Source organism: Botrytis cinerea, chromosome 2, assembly GCF_000143535.2.
Source record: "Botrytis cinerea B05.10 chromosome 2, complete sequence".
NCBI classification, from domain to species: Eukaryota; Fungi; Ascomycota; class Leotiomycetes; order Helotiales; family Sclerotiniaceae; genus Botrytis; species Botrytis cinerea.
Genome location: NC_037311.1, coordinates 302,591 through 321,533, shown reverse-complemented (window position 1 = coordinate 321,533; position 18,943 = coordinate 302,591). Strand labels below are relative to the sequence as shown.

General features: G+C 43.2%; 6 protein-coding genes across 7 annotated transcripts; 3 read left to right on the top strand and 3 right to left on the bottom strand.

Annotated features, from left to right (window-relative positions):
- Positions 1 to 568: 568 nt before the first annotated feature.
- Positions 569 to 2,068, bottom strand: BCIN_02g00650 (hypothetical protein). Of its 2 annotated transcripts, none has more exons than XM_024691064.1 (4): positions 1,192 to 2,068; positions 919 to 1,130; positions 803 to 860; positions 569 to 749 (listed from the first exon to the last, which is right to left on the bottom strand). In XM_024691064.1, exons 1-2 carry the CDS (start codon positions 1,419 to 1,421, stop codon positions 1,049 to 1,051), a joined length of 312 nt encoding a protein of 103 aa, XP_024546834.1. In that variant the 5' UTR covers positions 1,422 to 2,068; the 3' UTR covers positions 569 to 749; positions 803 to 860; positions 919 to 1,048. The 2 variants fall into 2 exon arrangements, with proteins under 2 accessions (XP_024546834.1, XP_024546833.1); XM_024691063.1 differs by having other exon boundaries at positions 1,196 to 2,068.
- A 161-nt stretch (positions 2,069 to 2,229) lies between these two features.
- BCIN_02g00640 (hypothetical protein) lies at positions 2,230 to 4,329 on the bottom strand. Its single transcript, XM_001555844.2, has 2 exons — positions 3,920 to 4,329; positions 2,230 to 3,858 (listed from the first exon to the last, which is right to left on the bottom strand). Exons 1-2 carry the CDS (start codon positions 4,012 to 4,014, stop codon positions 2,352 to 2,354), a joined length of 1,602 nt encoding a protein of 533 aa, XP_001555894.1. The 5' UTR covers positions 4,015 to 4,329; the 3' UTR covers positions 2,230 to 2,351.
- Positions 4,330 to 4,422: 93 nt separating this feature from the next.
- Bcsen2 lies at positions 4,423 to 7,077 on the top strand. Its single transcript, XM_024691062.1, has 2 exons — positions 4,423 to 4,545; positions 4,812 to 7,077. Exon 2 carries the CDS (start codon positions 4,851 to 4,853, stop codon positions 6,891 to 6,893), a length of 2,043 nt encoding a protein of 680 aa, XP_024546832.1. The 5' UTR covers positions 4,423 to 4,545; positions 4,812 to 4,850; the 3' UTR covers positions 6,894 to 7,077.
- Positions 7,078 to 7,394: 317 nt separating this feature from the next.
- On the top strand, positions 7,395 to 10,230 carry BCIN_02g00620 (hypothetical protein). Its single transcript, XM_024691061.1, has 11 exons — positions 7,395 to 7,993; positions 8,093 to 8,207; positions 8,266 to 8,305; positions 8,368 to 8,459; positions 8,510 to 8,619; positions 8,695 to 8,944; positions 9,032 to 9,105; positions 9,161 to 9,573; positions 9,643 to 9,682; positions 9,759 to 9,788; positions 9,896 to 10,230. The coding sequence occupies exons 1-11, from the start codon at positions 7,586 to 7,588 to the stop codon at positions 10,031 to 10,033; spliced, it is 1,710 nt and encodes a 569-aa protein (XP_024546831.1). The 5' UTR covers positions 7,395 to 7,585; the 3' UTR covers positions 10,034 to 10,230.
- Positions 10,231 to 10,388: 158 nt separating this feature from the next.
- Positions 10,389 to 14,181, bottom strand: BCIN_02g00610 (hypothetical protein). The gene has a single exon (XM_024691060.1). The coding sequence runs from the start codon at positions 14,006 to 14,008 to the stop codon at positions 10,439 to 10,441; it is 3,570 nt and encodes a 1,189-aa protein (XP_024546830.1). The 5' UTR covers positions 14,009 to 14,181; the 3' UTR covers positions 10,389 to 10,438.
- Positions 14,182 to 16,002: 1,821 nt separating this feature from the next.
- Positions 16,003 to 18,488, top strand: BCIN_02g00600 (hypothetical protein). Its single transcript, XM_024691059.1, has 3 exons — positions 16,003 to 16,287; positions 16,343 to 18,214; positions 18,271 to 18,488. Exons 1-3 carry the CDS (start codon positions 16,121 to 16,123, stop codon positions 18,332 to 18,334), a joined length of 2,103 nt encoding a protein of 700 aa, XP_024546829.1. The 5' UTR covers positions 16,003 to 16,120; the 3' UTR covers positions 18,335 to 18,488.
- Positions 18,489 to 18,943: the final 455 nt, after the last annotated feature.

Genomic DNA, 18,943 nt, shown 5'->3' with positions numbered 1-18,943 from the left:
TGCTCTGATATGTTGAAGTGATATTATTGTATACTCATATAGACATCCGTGTTCGGGAGATCTTCTTTGCTTATGCCAAATCAACCATCGCTACCACTTCATTCTTATGCGATGAGGATGCACTTTAAGAGCATCTAGACTAATGCCATTTGATGATCTTCCATACACTATCTGATCACAATCTCAAGGTCTGATAACAGGTCAGATTGCTAAGTTTCGAAAAGCTTGGTTCAAGCCCTCCCTCTCATCTGTCTATTCATAGCCCGACACACCTTACATATGTCAGAGACCCCATCTGACATCAATCACTGCACTTGCTTCAAATCGTGTCCAAATGGTATAAATTGAAAACTATATTGCCGGAGAGCTTTTACCACATAAGGTCTGATATCCCAAGCTGGAGAATTTGAGAATCAAATTCCACTCCTCTTTACCATTTAATGAATTTTTATATTGCACTCCTTGCTTTAACGGATTAGACCCTAATAATATAGTATATATTCATATACATGCAATCGGACCACACTTTGGAACAGAAGAAGAGGTACAGAGCAAGAAAAGTTTCCATTGAATCCGCACATTGATTATGAGAACTGCCAACAAAACTCATGATATATATTTACTAGCCTCCAGACCTTCCTTCAGAAATTCATAGACCGTACCAACACTCTCGTTCTTTCCTGAACCTTAATTTCTTCTCCTGTCAAGCTTCCCCTCATGTTCTTCACGAGCATTCGACTCCTTATTTGCTATCATCTGTTCAGTTCTCCAACCACCAGGACAGATCACGGTCTCTACATACCTTCCTCCTTTCCCCCCTCCATTCCCGCACTCATCTCCTTCACACGCCCATCTCGGACCTAAAATCCCATAAGCCGCATCCCCAAACCCATGAGAAAAATCGCACCAGGCACACACCTTGACACTCTCTTCCAACTCCATCATATCCACATTCTCCCACGTTCCCACTAACATATACGTCCCTGCATCTTCCTCGATGTCAAACATCGGCTGCACAGGATTATCATCGATCTTGCTCTCTGCAAATTCAACTGTGATCGGCGGTACGAAACGAGGCATTTCGCGATTCGGTGCTGAGTAGTCGCATTTGTAAGGCCCTATGCTGAGAACTGATATGATTAGTTATGTTTACATCGGTGAGAGGAAAATAAGGGGAGTGAGAAATTTCACATGCTATGAATACCCATCCTCCCTCTGGTAAAAGGATCTCTAGTCTTTACTTCAAGCTCAGTTGGGCGTTCTAGAACAAGCTTGCTCTTTGACCTTGTCTTATGTTTTCCTCTTCGGCAGTGGTATCTTTCCCAACTATCTTTTCGCTCCTTAATTATGCTTTCCGATTCCCCTGCTAGTAGACGTTCAATTTCAATTTTAATACCTACTTCCCATTTCCCATTTCCCATTTCCCTTCTCGACTTTAAACTCTCTCGCCCCCACAACTTTCCAAAAGAGCTTCATCCAATAATGAAAGCCTTACCTTACTCAACGCCGTAACACCAACGTGCATACGCAGGGTATGTAAGTACAGCAGCTACAACATTCACTCGACCAAAAACAGAATACAGATTGGTATTTCACAGCACAGCGTTTGGCTTAGTTCTAGTTCCAGAAGTCTTCTTTCTCTACTTTTGCTTTTGCTTTAGCGAGCGGAGATCTAACAGGTCCGGAAATGCATTACAGGAGTATGGCGTAGGCGAGATACATGTTGATATCCCACGGGAGCCAAGCGTCAAGCCTGGTTAGGAAGGGGAATATGTGGTGCTGCCCGACGCTTTGCTGGATTCTGGGACTTGATGGGATTCCGCTATTTTGCGCACTTGAACATGCCACGATGGAGTGACGGTGTAAGGAGGAAGGAGAACAATGCACCGATGCACTATACTATTGTTCATTGCAAGCAATGAAAAGGAACAAGAAAGTGCGAGATTAGATTACACGCAGGATTGGAGAGGAAGCATATGCAGGGCTTTGAAAAGCAACGTGGTAGTGCCCAAACCCAATCCAATGGAGGCACTGTGAAAAACAAGTAATGTAGCATGCACGATAAGGCTGGCGATGGCTCGCGAAGCCCTACCTATAGAAAAATGGGTCTCAATTTTGAGACGATCTGAGGGATATATTTTTATGGAATATTTCCACTATCTCCGATCGGTCCTATTTTGCAGATTGAGGGGCCCCGGATTCACGCTTGTGCCGACATATGTAAAGAGATGTCACTGGCTATGATTAATGATTTACGAGCTGTAAGCGAAGCCAAGATGTAGATGCTGTGCAACATCGTAATGATATATTATATTATTATTGGGTAGAATTTAACTTTTGTACAAGGACAATCAATCTTGTCTATCTTTACTGTACGCTCGTCCATTTTCGATTTCAGGGGTGGATGATTTTTTCTCGCCTTTGATCTCGATGACTTTCATATCAAGATTGACGCGGAACTTTTTCCCTCTCCACATTACCGTCGTTCCACCAAGACATGCCCATATCCAAATAGGCAATGCAAGGATTTCCCTGCCGAGCCATGCAGATGCCCATTCTTTGAAGGGTCTTCTGGACCTTGTCTGTGGACGTTGTGCAAAGGAAGGCGTATTTGAATCCAGCTCAATAGATGCACCAGAATGAAGGTGAGCATAGACAAACCAATCAAGGGTCATCCACGCAGCAACATTTGACAACCAAACCAAGGCAAAAGCAAGCCATGTCTGAGGCACACTCAAATTTTCATGAAACCAAGGCAGTGTTGTGATTGCAAAAGAGCCATAGGCTGAGCATAAAAGGGGTTCAACACCAGGTTCAACAAATGTGGCCAGTGTAACGGTCCATTTTCGAACTCTGAGCCAACGTACTCGGCGTGCAATGTATTCTCGAACTGACATACCAGCCATTGGCTGTATAGCTAAGTCACCAGGAACCAAACCGTGTTTGTGCCACCTTTCTCCAGCTTCCTCCTCCGGTACCTGCTTTCGCCATAACAAGTCTCCAATTAAATGATCTTCGCAAATGTTTTCCGAGAAAAAGTCTATCCCTGGAGAATAATCTGGAGAGGTTGAGGTGAGGTAGTTTAGATGAGAACGTCTGAACATATTTGATTTGCCAACAATGCATGGCGCAACCGATACTGTATTGATTGCCGTGTAGAACTTAGCATGCGAAGACGCCATAAAGGATTCTTCAAAACGTCCACCACCAATCCTTGCGCCTGCGTCGAAATTGGACTCGTTCTTTGGAACATTTGTGATGTTGGAGGTCATTGAATTTGTGGATGTAATTTGTTGCCCGCCTGTGAGAAGTCGATCTGTCTCTCCGCCAGTGCTGGTTACAACTGTATCTACGACCAACGGTAGCAAGTGGACGAATTTATATGGTGTTGTCCTCGTACCATCAGCCTTCAACCCACACAGCTTGTCGACCATTCGTCCAGCAGTACCTGTTCCAACCCAGACATTGCAATCGAGGATCCACACAATATCTCCCTTTGCCTCCCTGTAGCCGCGACTCATATTCCTAATCTTAGGATTTGGTCCAAGGTTGCCGATCTCTCCTCCATGGCCGCTCAGGTTTGGATCTTCCTCTTCAATAAACACTTTTGCATCGAACTCGGGAAAGTCCGCCAGCAGACGTTGAAGAACTGGGAATGCGGGATCGGTGGATGATCCAACACAGAAGTATATTGTCAACTTATTTGCTGGGTATGTCTGTCTGAATGTGGCTGCGAGGCATTCGTACAATTGTGGCTCTAGTCCTTTCACTGGTCGTAAAATCGTAATATGGGGAATGTCATCGCTATCCAAGCTTGGGGAGATAGCGGGCTTGGGAACGGAAGAGTAGTAACGAAACCTTAAAGTAAAAATGGATTAGGTTACATTGGGGCTACAGCAGTATGAATTGGAAATCTTACAATTGAGTAGAGCCTATCGCTTGCACGAGTAGAATGAAGAAATACCACGTCCAACATGCCAGGGCTATGAGGTATATTAAAGTTTCCTTGTCCATTTCAAAACGCGGGACAGGTACCAGAACTGGAGTTAATAGCAAGAGCTTTCGGGAGTAGAATGAGCTCCTCCGTCTAATTCCATCGATGGTAATTCGTATGAAAATGGAGTGCTCAGATGGTTCTACTTCAGTCAGGTCGGCGTTATGAGGACTGTGTATGTGTATACGTGGAAAGACATGGACATTGAGTCTCAAACCAAAAACTGTTCCACGCTTTCTTCGCGCTTGTGCCGACAAGTCCAATATTGTTTGAATCGTGAAGATTACGTAATGCTTAATTATGCGTTGATGCACAGAGCGGTGAGTGGATGAATCATTAGAGCTACTGAGCACGTAGGAGGGGAGGGAGCTTGGATCAAGCGGCACTTACCGACAAAATATTTCTTAGTGCCGTCTTCAAAACTCGAAATTTCTTCCTCATAAAAAAAAAGATTCTTCTCATCTTCAACAACATCGCTCCAGTTTGTTTTTCAAGAATTTCATCGACCACAACATCTTCTCCCACAAGAAGGAGAAGAGTTTTGGTAATTTGTAAGTTATATGTCCCTTTCGCTCTACACTTGTTCTTCTGCACATACAATCAAGACAGCTCAATTCATTTTGACTGTCATGCAATGCGGTGATGACTCAATTCGATGCTTAGAGTGACGGCTCTGACTTTGTTCGTCCTCTCTGTACGCTCAATTCTCTTCGGAGAAGACTACAACGGTATCTGAGCATTGCAAACATCTATACATTCTTGATTCAATTGGCACAATGTTTCTACCGAACGGTCACTAACCATTGATTCACTATAGGAAATCGCAATGACCTCACGATAGCCTCATCTTTCAATCATGGCAGACACAAATACAGTGACTCCGGCTGGTGCTCCAATTGAGGCCACAACTCCCACAAAACCAAAACATGTTGGACCTAGACCGCCGTCTAAGTTCCAGCAATTGAACAAACTTTACGGGCTTCCTGCTCCTATTCGAACATTTCCTCTTCCTACTCTCATACCCCACAATCCTCTTTCACTCTTCCATATTCTTTATGTTTGGTTGTCGCAGACAATCAATCGTCCTTCATCACATTTTGATACCCTTTATCAAGGATGGTTCTCACCTGAAACACGATCCATTCACATAACGGATTCTCGATCTATCAGAGGTCTCTGGGAGCAAGGTTTCTATGGGAAAGGAAGTCTGAGTCGCAGTGAACCGAGTTGGCTGACGCGCGAGAAAAAGCGACGGGGTGTTTCAAAAGCGATTGCAAGCGAGGATGTTACAAGAAAACGTCGTGCCGATCGTCAACAAACCAAGTGGGAGCGGGCGAGAAAAGAAAGAGAAGCTATTGATCAGACTTTATTGGAAGAAGCAAAGGCAAAGGAACTAGCCCAAACCAAAATTGTTGTCCAATCTGAAGAGAACATCACAGTCGAAGTTGACAATCTTCCCGCTCTTGCTGAGCCAAATCTGAAAACAGAAATTGTCGAAATATCTTCGCATTGCTTAGATAGCACAGATAATGTTGCTTTTACTAGCATTACATTATCGCAAGCTCCTACTGGTCCAATGCAGCTTCTTGCTCTACCCAACTCATCTATTGAGATTGTAAAGACACAAGCCGTCGAAGAACCATTGTCTCGACATGCAGTAAGTGTCGACGAGGTTGTTTCTTCAAATGCCGCGTCATTTATCGCTCCTACTGGACCCTTGGGCATTCTTGCACTACCAAACTCTCTCGTAGAACTCAATCTTCTGAGTCACCAAGACCGTACAAAGTCGTTGTCCTCGCCAACGATCACCACAACTGTTGATGAACATGTATCAAAGTCTAATGTACCTCCAGCCCCGGTGGGTCCTCAGGAATTGCTAGCTCTTCCAAATTCCGCAACTGACGCTTCCGCAACCATTGCAAAATTAACTTTTGGTACCGAAGATAATAAGGCTCTGGATGAATACCTCATCCGATCAACATCTATTGAGGTTGATGACAACTCAGTTACGACACAAGAAAAGGTTGCAACCCTTGAAAGCTCAACATTCATCACCGATCGAGTTGATGCTCCGCTGACACCAGCCTCCACGGCTTCTATTCAGAACAGCGCATCTGATGGTGAGGTACCTGAAAACGGTTCATCCACATCTGTATCAGACCGCCAAAAGAGTGTTCGATTTTCCCCGACTGTGGAACAAACCACCTTCTTGCCATCTCAACCAGCAAGTCCTGGGCGTGCTGTGGCAAGTACTGAAGAGAAGCCTGGAGCGGTCTCTGAACTGATTTTGGATGAAGATATGGTCATCGAAGACCAGGAACACTTTCAATTGACTATGGAAGAAGCTTTCTTTCTCTCCTACGGATTAGGAGCTCTTACCGTCCTTGATCCCGTCACCAAACAAGCACTTTCGAATCAAGATTTGTTTTCACTCTTCAGAAAATCGTCATACTTTCCACCCACTTCAAATCCGAGTCTATCAACGGATGATCCTTTTCTCGTGAATTATGTTGTTTATCATCATTTCCGTTCTTTGGGCTGGGTCGTGCGTGGTGGAACAAAGTTCTCGGTTGATTATCTACTTTACAATCGTGGGCCAGTCTTCAGTCACGCTGAATTTGCTGTTTTGATCCTTCCATCATACAGTGATCCTTACTGGTCCAGTGGTCCATTCTTGCAAAATTATGTGAAAGGCAAACAGGAAAGAAGCTGGTCATGGATGCATTGCATCAATCGAGTCATCACTCAGGTTAAGAAGACTTTGATTTTGGTTTATGTGGATATACCCGCACCTATCGATGGAAACATGAAGGAAAACAGCGTGGATAAATTGCTTGAAAAGTATAAGGTGAGAGAAGTTGTTCTCAAGCGTTGGTCACCAAATCGTAGTCGGGACTAAAAGCACCCAAAAATTAACATGTATCACAAAAACATTCAAAATACCACATTTTCAAAGATCACATTCATTGCTTCATGATTCTCAAACAAATGGCCATACTCCCACCCTTCCTGATCACTTGAAATATAGATCACTGCTAGAATTTCAACCGCAACAACAACGACGGCACTATGCAATCATTCCAGATAAGTAGAAACGTTACATTCATGACTATCTATTCCTATCGCTTTACATGAATCTACCTGATAAATGCACGTCGAAAGTGGGGTAAGGTAAGTGATCGTCATTGTACCCCTCGATTTATGGCTTTTCAAACCAATGATTGCAAAGTTTGCATTACACTGCATATAATTTACTGGCTAACGTGCGTTTTCTTGACCGAGTGATTTGGACTGGATGGGGGAAAGAGTGCCGATTTAGACTTTCGGAATTTCAACGTTCTATACCTAGGTAAGATATCTACCATTCCACAATGGGACCGCAAGATACAAAAACCTTTTCGTGTGTGCAATCTTTTGCTCTGATACATTCGTAATAAAAAGTGAATACAATTCCTGTCTTCCATGTCAGGTTATGAAATCATTAGAACCATAGATGAATGGCCTTGAAGTTCGTCTCTTTCATGTCGTTTCTGTAATCAACTTCGATATCATTTTATAGATAAGACCATACTTCCTAAATAAAATCCCAAGATGGCGAATACAGTACCAAAAGACACCGAATTAGATGCATGGAAAGCTACACCAAACAAAGATGCATCTGTTCATGACGAACAACAGCATCAACATCAACGCGAAGAACCATCCACCACAATAAAAACAGTACAAAACATTGCCCTGGCAGATGCGACAGCAAAACAAAAGCCGAGTCTCTGGACGTGGAGAATGGGTCAACTCTGCATTATTCTTTTTCTAGCCACGCTAAACGCGGCAGTTAATGGATACGATGGGAGTGTAATGAGCTCGATCAATTCTTATGCGCAGTATAGGAGTTACTTTGGATTTGACCTCACAGAAGGCACGCCGGCGACGGGAATTGTTTATGCGATGTTTACGATTGGGAATTTGGTTGGGGCGGGGTTTGCGGGACCAGCTGCTGATGTATGTTGATTCATTTTTTGGAGCCCGTGTGAGCAAAGGGGAATGAGACGAGTGGAAAATGATATGGAAGAGATATGCTAATGGAAATGAATACGGTAGTGGAAAGGAAGACGATGGGGAATGTTCTTAGGAGCGGGAGTTATTATCATAGGAGCGATTGTGCAGGCTACGAGTCAGAATTTGGCAGCCTTTATGATTGGAAGGTTCATGCTTGGTATGTATCTGGCAGCATTTATGTAGCATTTCAGTTTTCAGGCTGATGACTCCTCAAGGTGTTGGCGCGGCAATGGGTCCCAGTTCTGCTTTACCCTAGTAAGTACAAACTGAATCTTTGAAGCGGACAGAAGAGATCAGACAAGTCTCACAATGTGTAGTGTAAGCGAAATGGCGCATCCATCCTTTCGAGGCTCAATGACGGGTGTTTATACTACGTTTTATTTTGTGGGCGCTATACCCGGGACGTTTAGTTAGTGCATTCTCCAACTCTCTTCCTAAAACAAGTGCTGATGTTGGTAGTACCCTATGCTACGAGCTACATCGATGGATCTCCTGCTTGGCGAATCCCGTTGTGGTTACAAATGACGTTTTCGGGGATTGTATTTATCTCGGTGCTGTTTCTACCAGAGGCATGTTTTTTCTTCATCGCTTTGCGATTCTGGAGCTTGGAGAATAAGAAAACGCGATGCTAACATGAGACACAGAGTCCAAGATGGCTGGTAGCAAATGATCGACATGAAGAAGCACTTAACATCATGGCAAAATATCACGGTGAAGGTGACCGCAGTTCTCCATTAGTGCAACTTGAACTCCGCGAAATGATGGAGGAGATCTCGAAAACGGGTGCTGATAAACGATGGTGGGATTTCAGAGAATTGTTTGATTCGAAGGAAGTTCGATATCGTACTATGCTGACTTGTGCTATTGCTCTGTTTGGTCAATGGACTGGCAATGGTATGTTTGCGTCCTACTTTTTCTTTTTCATTCCGAGCTTGGCGAGAATGAATTGTAGGGAGGATTTCAAAGTTAATATTCGAGTAGGTCCCGTCAGTTACTACTATCCACAAATGCTAGCAGGTGCAGGAATAGAGAACAATCATACCCAATTACTTCTCGTAAGTAACTGGCTCACTTGATCCCCATGTTTAATGCATAACTCATCGAACTTAGCAAGGCATGCAATCGGTCCTCTCATTCATCGGTGCCCTCTTAGGAGCAGCTTACACTGATCACTGGGGTCGACGTCCTCAACTCCTCATCTCCACCTCACTCATTTCTCTGCTTTTTCTCATTATCCTAATTCTCAACGCTCTAAATACAACTACCGATCCCGAAACTCATCTCACGGTCGCAAAATCAGCAGCAGCATCTAACGCCGAAATCGCCATGATATTTCTCTTCTCGTTCGTGTTTGCCGTAGGCTGGACGCCAATGCAAGGACTTTATGCTGTGGAAGTACTGAGATACGAGAGTCGAGCGAAGGGAATGGCGGTTTATACTTTGGTGGGAAACGTGGCGGGGTTTTATAATACTTTTGTGACGGGGATTGCATTTAGTGGGGCAGGATGGAGGTACTATTATTTGTGAGTTACTTCAAACATTAATTTGGGACTTTTGACTTGGGTCTTAAAAACTATACTGATTGTTTTCAGGTTTGTATTTTGGGATTTACTCGAAGTGGCTTTCATATACGTAAGTTCCCTCAGCTTGTCCTTTCATCTTCCTATCTCCCGCACAACAAAACAAACGAACTAACACCCATACGTAGTTCTTTTTTGTAGAGACCAAAGGCAGAACTGTAAGCACCATCAATTTTTCTCTATTCTCGTTCCATGTACCAAATCCAAAATATCTGATTCAGTATCATGAATCCTGGGCTTCGAACTGACAGTTATGAAACCATAGCTCGAAGAATTAACCGAAATCTTTAACGCTGTCAACCCAGTCAAATACTCATTGAAGAAATCCGAAGTCGTGATTCATGGCGGTGAAGGGGTAACTGAGGTGCTGGAGAAGGAATTGGGGAAGGAGAGTTTGGGCTGAGGTGGAGATGAAGATGGATGAAGATGTCGACATTGGATGTTGTTTGCGATGTCTGGAGACTCGGCGATTGGTTTTTTGGGTTTGAATAGTAGTTTCAGAGAGAAGTGTGAAATGTTTTTGTAATTTGATTTTGCATCGCTTTTTAATAGTAACGTAGCATAGATTAATGACCATTTGGATGAAATAGATGATAAACAAAAATGGCTATTGCTGCGATACTAAACACATTATCTAAAGTCATGGTATAAAAAGCGTCTAGATGCCAAATGTATAAAGATCAACTAAAATCTTAGATATCACGAAAAACTAACAACAAAGGAGACAAATATCTCTCGACCTCTTCTTTCATCCCCGCTGTCCCTCGCATTGTATTTCTGCATTCCACAAGTCCTCCATATCCAAATATTATGACGTAACTATGTGCGCAGATAACTTCTCCCTCGTTTTCTGTTCCATCAAATCTCCAGAAAACGCATTAACTGTCGCTCGCCTTGCTCTTCCCCTACTATCCCCATTCTGACTTGCATCTACAGTTGTGCGTTCCGGCGAACTCCTCAAAAACCCATCTTGATCATACAACCCTGGACTCTCAGGGCTATCTCTTCCCCTTTCACAATCATTATCTACCACGTTCTCCTTATCCCTAGTTGGACTTCTGCTCAATCTTTCTTTTGCTACGGTTACCGCTTGACTCCATCCCCAATTTGGTGGTGTTATGGGACTGGGATGTTCCATTTTACTTTCTCGCCGAGTAGTTTTCGTGAGAGGCTTAATCATTGCGTCGGACCAGCGAGTATCTTTGGTGTCCTTGGTTGATTTCACTTCCTTTTCTACGTTCATCTTGGTTTTCGATAACGACAAGGGTTCAACGACAATTTCATCCTCATCATCGTAGTCCATCATGTAACCGATTCCCCCGTCTGGGAGAATAGTCAGATTCGTTAAAGATAATTTCTTCTCTTTGACGTTCAATCCATGTCTGCCCATTGCTACTGGACTACTCCCTCTAGTGCTTGCACCTCTGCTTCCTTCACGACTTGCATTAATATCCTCCAGTATCTCTTGCAGATTACCGTAGTTAGGATTCATCAAATCACTCCTCGACTGGCGTCTCTCGCTAACACTGTTGACGCTAGTACTTGAATCATTTCCTTGAGGAAAATACGAGTTGGAATATACAGAATAAGAATTCGGATAGAGCATACTGAGGGAGGACCGATAATTTTGAACGGCTGTACCGTCGATGGGTGAACCGATTGAGAGATAAAATCGAGATGAGCGACACGCACGATGGCGATCGCTCCAGTCGAGACCAATTCCAGGCACCATTGGAGAAGAATCGGTATCACCAGCACTGATACAAGAAATCTCAGAATTCATGCGACGTAAGAGACCAATGCTTGTAGCGATTGACTCACGAGTGGAGTTGGGGGTATTGGATGCAAGAGTGGTCATGGCAGTGCTGAATGACCCAGGTTTGTAAGGTTCTGGTCGGGGTCCGGTAAGATGAACAGGAATTGGTAGAGGTGGGCTGAGGATTGGCGGTGCGGGTAAAGAGGTGGATGGGATAGTTAATGGGGATGGAGGATTCGCGCGTGAGAATTGTCTGGGGCCGAGAATCAATGCATTATTAATTGAGGACTGAGAAAATCGTGCAGAGCTGGGTGGTTTATTGTTTGAACTTTCATTGAAAGACACTCGCTTAGGGCTTGGTGCTCTTGAGTTTTTGTTGGCCAAACTTGATATTCGGGAAAGACTTGACGGGTTGCTAGCTCGTGATGGCGGACGCTCTGATCTCCAAGATTCCAGGACATCAGGATGATGACTTCTCTTTTCTTCAATTGCCGGTTCTGGTGGAGGCAGTGCCGGAAAAGAAACTAAAGTATCCGTTGGGGTATCGGGGCTTATGATTTCTTCATCAATGTTCTGTATATGACGACGGACCTGAGACTTCATAGCAAGTGATGATCGGGCCTGTTTGAAGAACTCAACTTCAGAATTTAAATTCTCGGCGTAATAATTACAGACTGATAATGTTGGGGAGTATTCATCGGAGTTTGATGACCCAGATGCATATCGCTCCATTGGCTTCAATGGAGGAGCGTTGAGAATTGAATTGAATTTTGAAGGTGGTGGCGTAGGGGAGTATGGTTCTTGTTCGGGTGGTGTATGTTTTTCCACAGGCTTGAGTTGTGGAATGTTGAAAGTCGGGCTGATCCTCAAAGGGGGTGGTGTTGCGGACCTTTCACGATTCAATGACACCTGCCTTGAGCCTGGTTTCAAAGAGGGTATAGATATACTGGGATTGAAGGTAGAAACTGACGGGGGTCGAGGCATAGCACTAGAATATCGACTGGAGAGTGAAGCACACGAAGGACTTGGCTCGACTACACGAAGAGTTGGTCGAGATATTATCGTTGTCATGCCAGGAGATTCCCCTTCCGACTCTTCATGAACCACACTAACACTTGTTGGCCTAGATAAGCCAGAGATTCGTACCACATTCGAACGCTTATGTCCCTTTCTCTTCGATATGATTTTATTAGGACTTGCTGTCCTGGGTCGAGTTTGCATAGCTTCTTTTGGTGACCACTGAAACGGATTGAGCTCAGTTAAAGTCGGAGGGTATCGAGGCTGATTGACCAGTGGCCCTTTTTGGTTTCCTGAGATATCCTTCAATGGTAGGTCACCAAGATTCATAACTTGCTCTTGGAGATCTTCCTGCCCAAAAGTAGCCTTTCTCATGTAACGAGGTTGTGGCCCATAAATTGTAGTAGATTGGGTGACTTTTGCACTCTTAACCGAGGAGAAGAATGGATCATTTGTGAGTGATGTCTTAGGGATTCGGTTTGTCTTTACTTCTCCATTAGAGCCCTTGGTGGGAGAAAGATTCATTCGATGGCGCTGTTCAAATCTTCGACCACTCTTGCTTGGTGATGTGAGCTGTGCTGGAATAACAAGATCAGGTGTATCGATGCCACAAAGGCTGTCATCTGACTCTCCAGATGGTGTGGGTGATCGCCCTCGATTCTTGAATGCTCTACCAGACAGTCTTGGAATTCTCTTTCCCGGACTTGGTGTTCGTGGTGATTGCATTTCTTCACGGGAAGTAATGTCTGGTGTAGAGAGTTCAGGTGCAAGAAGGACTTCTCTGCTCTCTGTGGCTTTGTTCAACGGTGGATTAGGTAGCCTTTGTTTAGGAGGTGATCCTGGAAATCTCCCTAGATTGCTCCAACTTCTCCTCACAGACTGTCTGTGGGTGTCCCTGAGACGTTGAGATGTTGATTTTAGAATTGATGATAACTGGTTCTCCGAGTTGGATCGGCTTCTGCCACGGAGTATATTAGGCTCCCCATCGATTATTGTAATATCTTCAACAGAATCCGAATTCTTGACATGAGACTTCCTCGAGAATGTCCTTTTCGGACGCTGTGGCTCCTGGAGAACATAGCCTGGTGGGGCTACACAATTAATTCGTATGTTTTTCTCTGATTGAGCATGGGGGAGCGATTTTGCGGGTGACTGAGTCCTGGATGCCAACGGCCATGAATCTCTGATACTAGATCTTTGTTTTTGGAAGAGGTTCTTAGGCCCGGATGATCTCTTCGTACCCGGTCTAACAATGTTTTCATCCTCCTCCTCCTCCTCATCATCATCAATAAAGTTTGCGTGCTTCGCCGTACCACGCCGACCAGGGACATTCCTAGGCGGCAGATAATGGTATGGAGTTGCGAGTAGAGGAAGCGAATACGGCGATGAGTTTGCTCGTCCAACTGAACTCGTAATTTTGTCATCTTGAACTTCATCCTCGCGAATTTTGGTTGCATTTCGATGATGGCGTTTTACATATGTCACTGCTGTAACTCCAAACACAATCAACACGATAGCACTGCCAATGGCGATACCAATGATTCCACCTAGCGGTATAGTTCCAGAGCCTATTGGGACTTCGGCCCCTATAGATGAAGGAGGCATGTTTGAAATATTAAATTGTACAAGATAATCAATTGAGGTTATCGCCGAACTCCAAAGAATATGCTTTCGACGCCTTTTCCTGCGTGGCTAAGCCTAAATGAATAAGGATGACACTATATCTGTGAAGAAAGCTCTCTTATATAATGTCATAATATCTGCACTTGCGATATTGCTTTAGTTGGAGGGTAGGTCGTGAAGAAAACTCGATGGAAAGACGGTGGTGAAAGTTCGAAAAACAAAACAAAAACAAACAGATTGCCAAGATGCAAAAGTTGTCATGGCAGTTTTGAGTTGGAATGTGAGAACACATTCCTACTTGTAGTCAAATTGGACTCTCCCAGATATTCATTGGCATTTGGAAAATTTCTCCCTTACACCGAGAGCGATTGGAATGTGCCAGATATTTCGATATTGACCACCCTTGAGTTTTGAGCCTCGAATCGTGAACGGACATCGCGAATTGAGCTCTTTGACTTATGATTCCTTACCAGTATCCATTTTTCTGGGACTTCTGGGTGAGCTGAAGTCAGTACGTGTGTATTTTTGATTGTCATCAGGAGAAAAAACAAATGGCATCCAGGTATTGTTTTCCCTTCCCGTGATAACATTCACCACAAAGCTAAGGTGTAGATGACTAAGGTGATGCTGAAGTCCACCACAACACACATCTGAGGCTAATTTTGCTAGCAAGGCTTTCTTTCTCTGTCTAATAAGACCTTCGCTTTGATAAGATAGATCTGAGGTGTCACAGCTGTCTATTTAACTGTTTGAAAGGAAGATAATAACAATTGCGTCCTCAATTTTCTGTTTAGCAACAAGAATCAAGAATTAATAGAGCGATCAATACTTCGTTCAATTCTCATTTGAATGTTAAAAAAAGCTGTTAATACAACTTCTCTCACTCAAAGCGAAACAGCACCGTCGCCAGATACTCCATTTTAATCCTGCAAATTTTTTATCGCACTTCTACAATTTTTGGTGATAAATGGCAGAACTGCTTTCCTGACACATTGTCTCGTCATCCTTCAGATGCCTATCTCCCATCCTACACACCTATTTGATGGTTCGTCTTGATCACCTATCAGAAAGTTTCTAGAGAAAACAATTTGCTCAAAATTGTAGGAAAATTACTGACTGCTTCAAACTCATCTTGCATGGTATTCAATACGGAATTCCGGTATGTCCTTTGGTTCTGCCATACTGTTGTTGCTGCCATGGCAATGCCGATCACACCAAACACGAGCGTAAGAATGTCACCATAGGTGAGGTTCTTTGTAGCTTCCGGCAAAAAGTTTTGATTGGAAAAGGCTGCTGTATTATTATACAGTTGTGATATTTCGTCTTCATAAATCGTCAATGTATTGCTCTATGAATTGCCGGAAGTCTTACCTGAATTCTGTCCTGGGAGATACATTTCTTGCTCTTTCTGCGGGAACTCGAATCTGGAATGAATAATAAGCATGTGTCTCTCTATAAATATTAAAATGACTTACTTTACTTGCAATTGGAGCAAAAGGTTGTATATTGATCTCGGTAATGTGATTGACGTTGGTGCTATTCAAAATTGATATGCTACTACAACATGATCTAACTCACTAGGTCGGTTGTAAACGATAGAAGCTGGAAAAATAATTAGCATTATATGTTGTCCAGCCTTTATATATCTGATCATGGTTGATAAGGTAAATCACCAAGTCAAATATTACATTTGAGGTTTTATTAGTGTGCTCTTAACTTCTGCATCAATTTTTCAAAGCCCCAAGGGTAGTATGTTTTTGCACGCTCTTAACTAGAAGCGTCGGGCCTATAGATCGCCGCTTATCTAGCTATCTCGGAAGGCAGCTAGGTTATCTCGGTTAGGTATGGTACCAAGTAACCCTATTGGTTATTATCGACGCGCAAAAACATGGATCTTACATTAGTAGCGCTAAATGGATCTGACTAGCCCCCAGAACATTTGTAAAATATTACAATTGAGTTATTACATGAAATTAGAAACAATTAATTTCTTTATTTATTGTCTTCCGCCAAAGTGCCTTCTTGAAAACCTGACCAGAACACGGTTGTTCGTCAATAGATACTTTCGAAGTCATCATCGCCTGGAAAATAGCCATGTCTCTGTCGCGAATCTTCAAGCCCGAGATCAAAAACACTGGAGGGCGTCCAAAGATTGTCTGGACTTCTTCAAAGAAAAGGAAATTAGTTCGATTGTACTTAATGACAGACTTAAAGATCGCCGAAATCCAGCGACTGTTGTCAAGTGATGGATTCAATCCATGGTAGGGATTCCCCCAGCGAATTTCTGAGCAGAAAGTCCACTAACCAACCATAAAGCGTTCGAAACATTCAAACCCAGTTGAGTGATTTACTGCCGAATAATAAGAAGGACTGGAGAAAGTACAGACCTTTGAACTCACTTCAGAGTCAAATTCGTCTTCAAATTCTCAAGGAATGTCGGAACCGCATGATCTCCAAACACACGCGCCTCAAGTTAAGATTTAGAAAGAACTGTTCATCTTCATTGGATCTTACACCAGAAGCCAGTCACACAGGTTTCCACAAAGAACACGAGGCACAGTTGCTTTTGCCGGCAAGCTTGAGTCCTTCACACGACCCTTTAGGCAATCTAGACGAATCACCTATATTAAACCTTCGTACTTTCATCAATCCCAGGATGATTTCAATTCAGAATAACGCTGCGAATCATCATCCTAACAATCGACATATGCTGATTTATAACGGAACCATAATTAACGAAACGATTGCCGCGTCATTCTCATTTGAAGACCAATCGACACCACCAATCATCACTCTGCCACGGGAAGAGAAGTTCCATCTCCAAGAGGAACCAGATCACAACCCGTTCAACAGAAAAAATAAATCACGACGTGCACATACTCGTCGTCTCAGTTCAGTGCTTTCTGCAACAGATTCGGAATTTTCAAGCTTTGGATTTGCAAGTGGCTATGAGCATGATACATCTTCTTTAGGCAAATTTTCGCTAACTGCAAAAGAGAGAGATGTATGGGAAATGGCTATTGATGAAGAAGCACTTGATTCGATTTGCCTTCCTCCTCGTGTATCACCTGTTGCATCGTTACTCAACCGTCCGTGCTGTGGTCTCTCCTTACTCAACCAAGGGGTAAGAGGAAGAGGTGACATCTGCGAGATTTGTGGATTTATGGTGATACACGAGTTTGCGCGAAACGGCAGGATGGTTGTGAATGATATAACCAGTGAAGATTATTTTGGAAATACGACATTACATCATGCAGCTGCTGCAGGAAACATCGAATTTATCCAAAGAATACTTTCAACCATCAAAAGTTCAGAAATATTTCTCTTAAAACATCGTAACAGTTCAGGAAAAATGTTTCTTCATTGCTCAGAGGATCCTTTCGCAGTTTATGACAGGCTCTGCAAGGATCACTTTCCTGAACGCGTTGCATTTCATGATCTTGTGGAAACCACCAAATACGAATACTTTAAGAAGAAAGTGTTCGACTGTCTTCGCGAACTGGGAGAGTCATGCTCTGAAGAAGAATTGATGAAGGACGTCGCAAAGGAATTTAGATTTGGCTCCCGGTTCGTATCATTGAAGTTTTGTGAGTCCAGTATCCTAGAATCTCAATTCGTAGAGAATATACAGGAAGCCGACATATATTTGAGAGACTCGGATGGTAACACGGTATTAACGATAGCTGCTTCACGGGGACTTAGGCAGATTGTGAAAAAATTGCTGACAATGGGAGCAAACCCTAACACCAGAAACAGAGCTGGGACTAGTGTACTTGGATACGTAGCGAATTATCTGGTCGCAGCTTCGAAACCATACAACAAAACCCTGCATACATCAATTCTCGTCTGCATATCTTGCTTGGCTGACGTCGGTGCAAAGATGGAGCCTACAGTGTATGACGAATACTACATTTCAGAATGGCTTCCAAAGAAGGGGTTTTACCTCGAACAATCTTCATGCGGAATCAAAATGATGGTTTTGTCACGACGACAGCGTGATCCAGAAATGAGATCTGCTGAGCAACATTCCCCCAGCGCGGGTGTTTCCCAACCACACTTTCAGATCAGTCCAATGATTACAATATCCTTAATGATGCTATCCACAATCATTGAAGAAGAACTCCAATTGGTAATAAAACCAGCAACAAGCTTAGCTCAGCAAGTCGACTCTAGGAAAGATGAAGTATGGTAAGAATTTGAATGTTTCGAGTTTTTGAGTATTACTGACAATCGCTATCATTTAGGTCGAGATTCATGTCTATGGACGAACATTCGCTTCCTCTTTTCATGATCACCAAGAGTTTATGAAGATAATAGTTGATTTTACGCTGGATAGTTATTTCTGATGGGTAACCTACGAGGCGGATTATCTGGGGATGACCTATGGGTATGGATAATTTGTACGCAGCTTATAGTGTGGGGTGAATGACTTTGCTTGATGAATTACTTTGTACCCTGCATATGTTCATACCGAATGTCACTACATATATAATGATTTGGTGTTAGAATTTCTTCGTATGGCGCTCCTGAAATAACTACGCGTGACTATTGATCAACCTATAATACCCAGGAGTGTGAAATGACTTCAATGGCAATTTTTATACGCGGTCCTTGAATTCTCTTTTGATTCTTCCAAAATCATCGTGAATGTACAGCTATACTGTAGAAAGTGTCCATCACAGATTTTGGTCTTCGACACTTCGTATCCGGATCAAGTCACATTCTAAAGACTTCTCATGCTTAAGACCAGGCTAGCCAGAGATTGATATCTCAATTGACATACACAAGTAAATTTTGCGTCCTCTCTCTTCCTTTTTATAGATAGCGGAGATTCCCTATCGAGCAATCACCGATTGCAATTAATATCTCACTGCTGTAGCCGAACTCACTCTAAAGACTGATAGTCTACTAGCACGG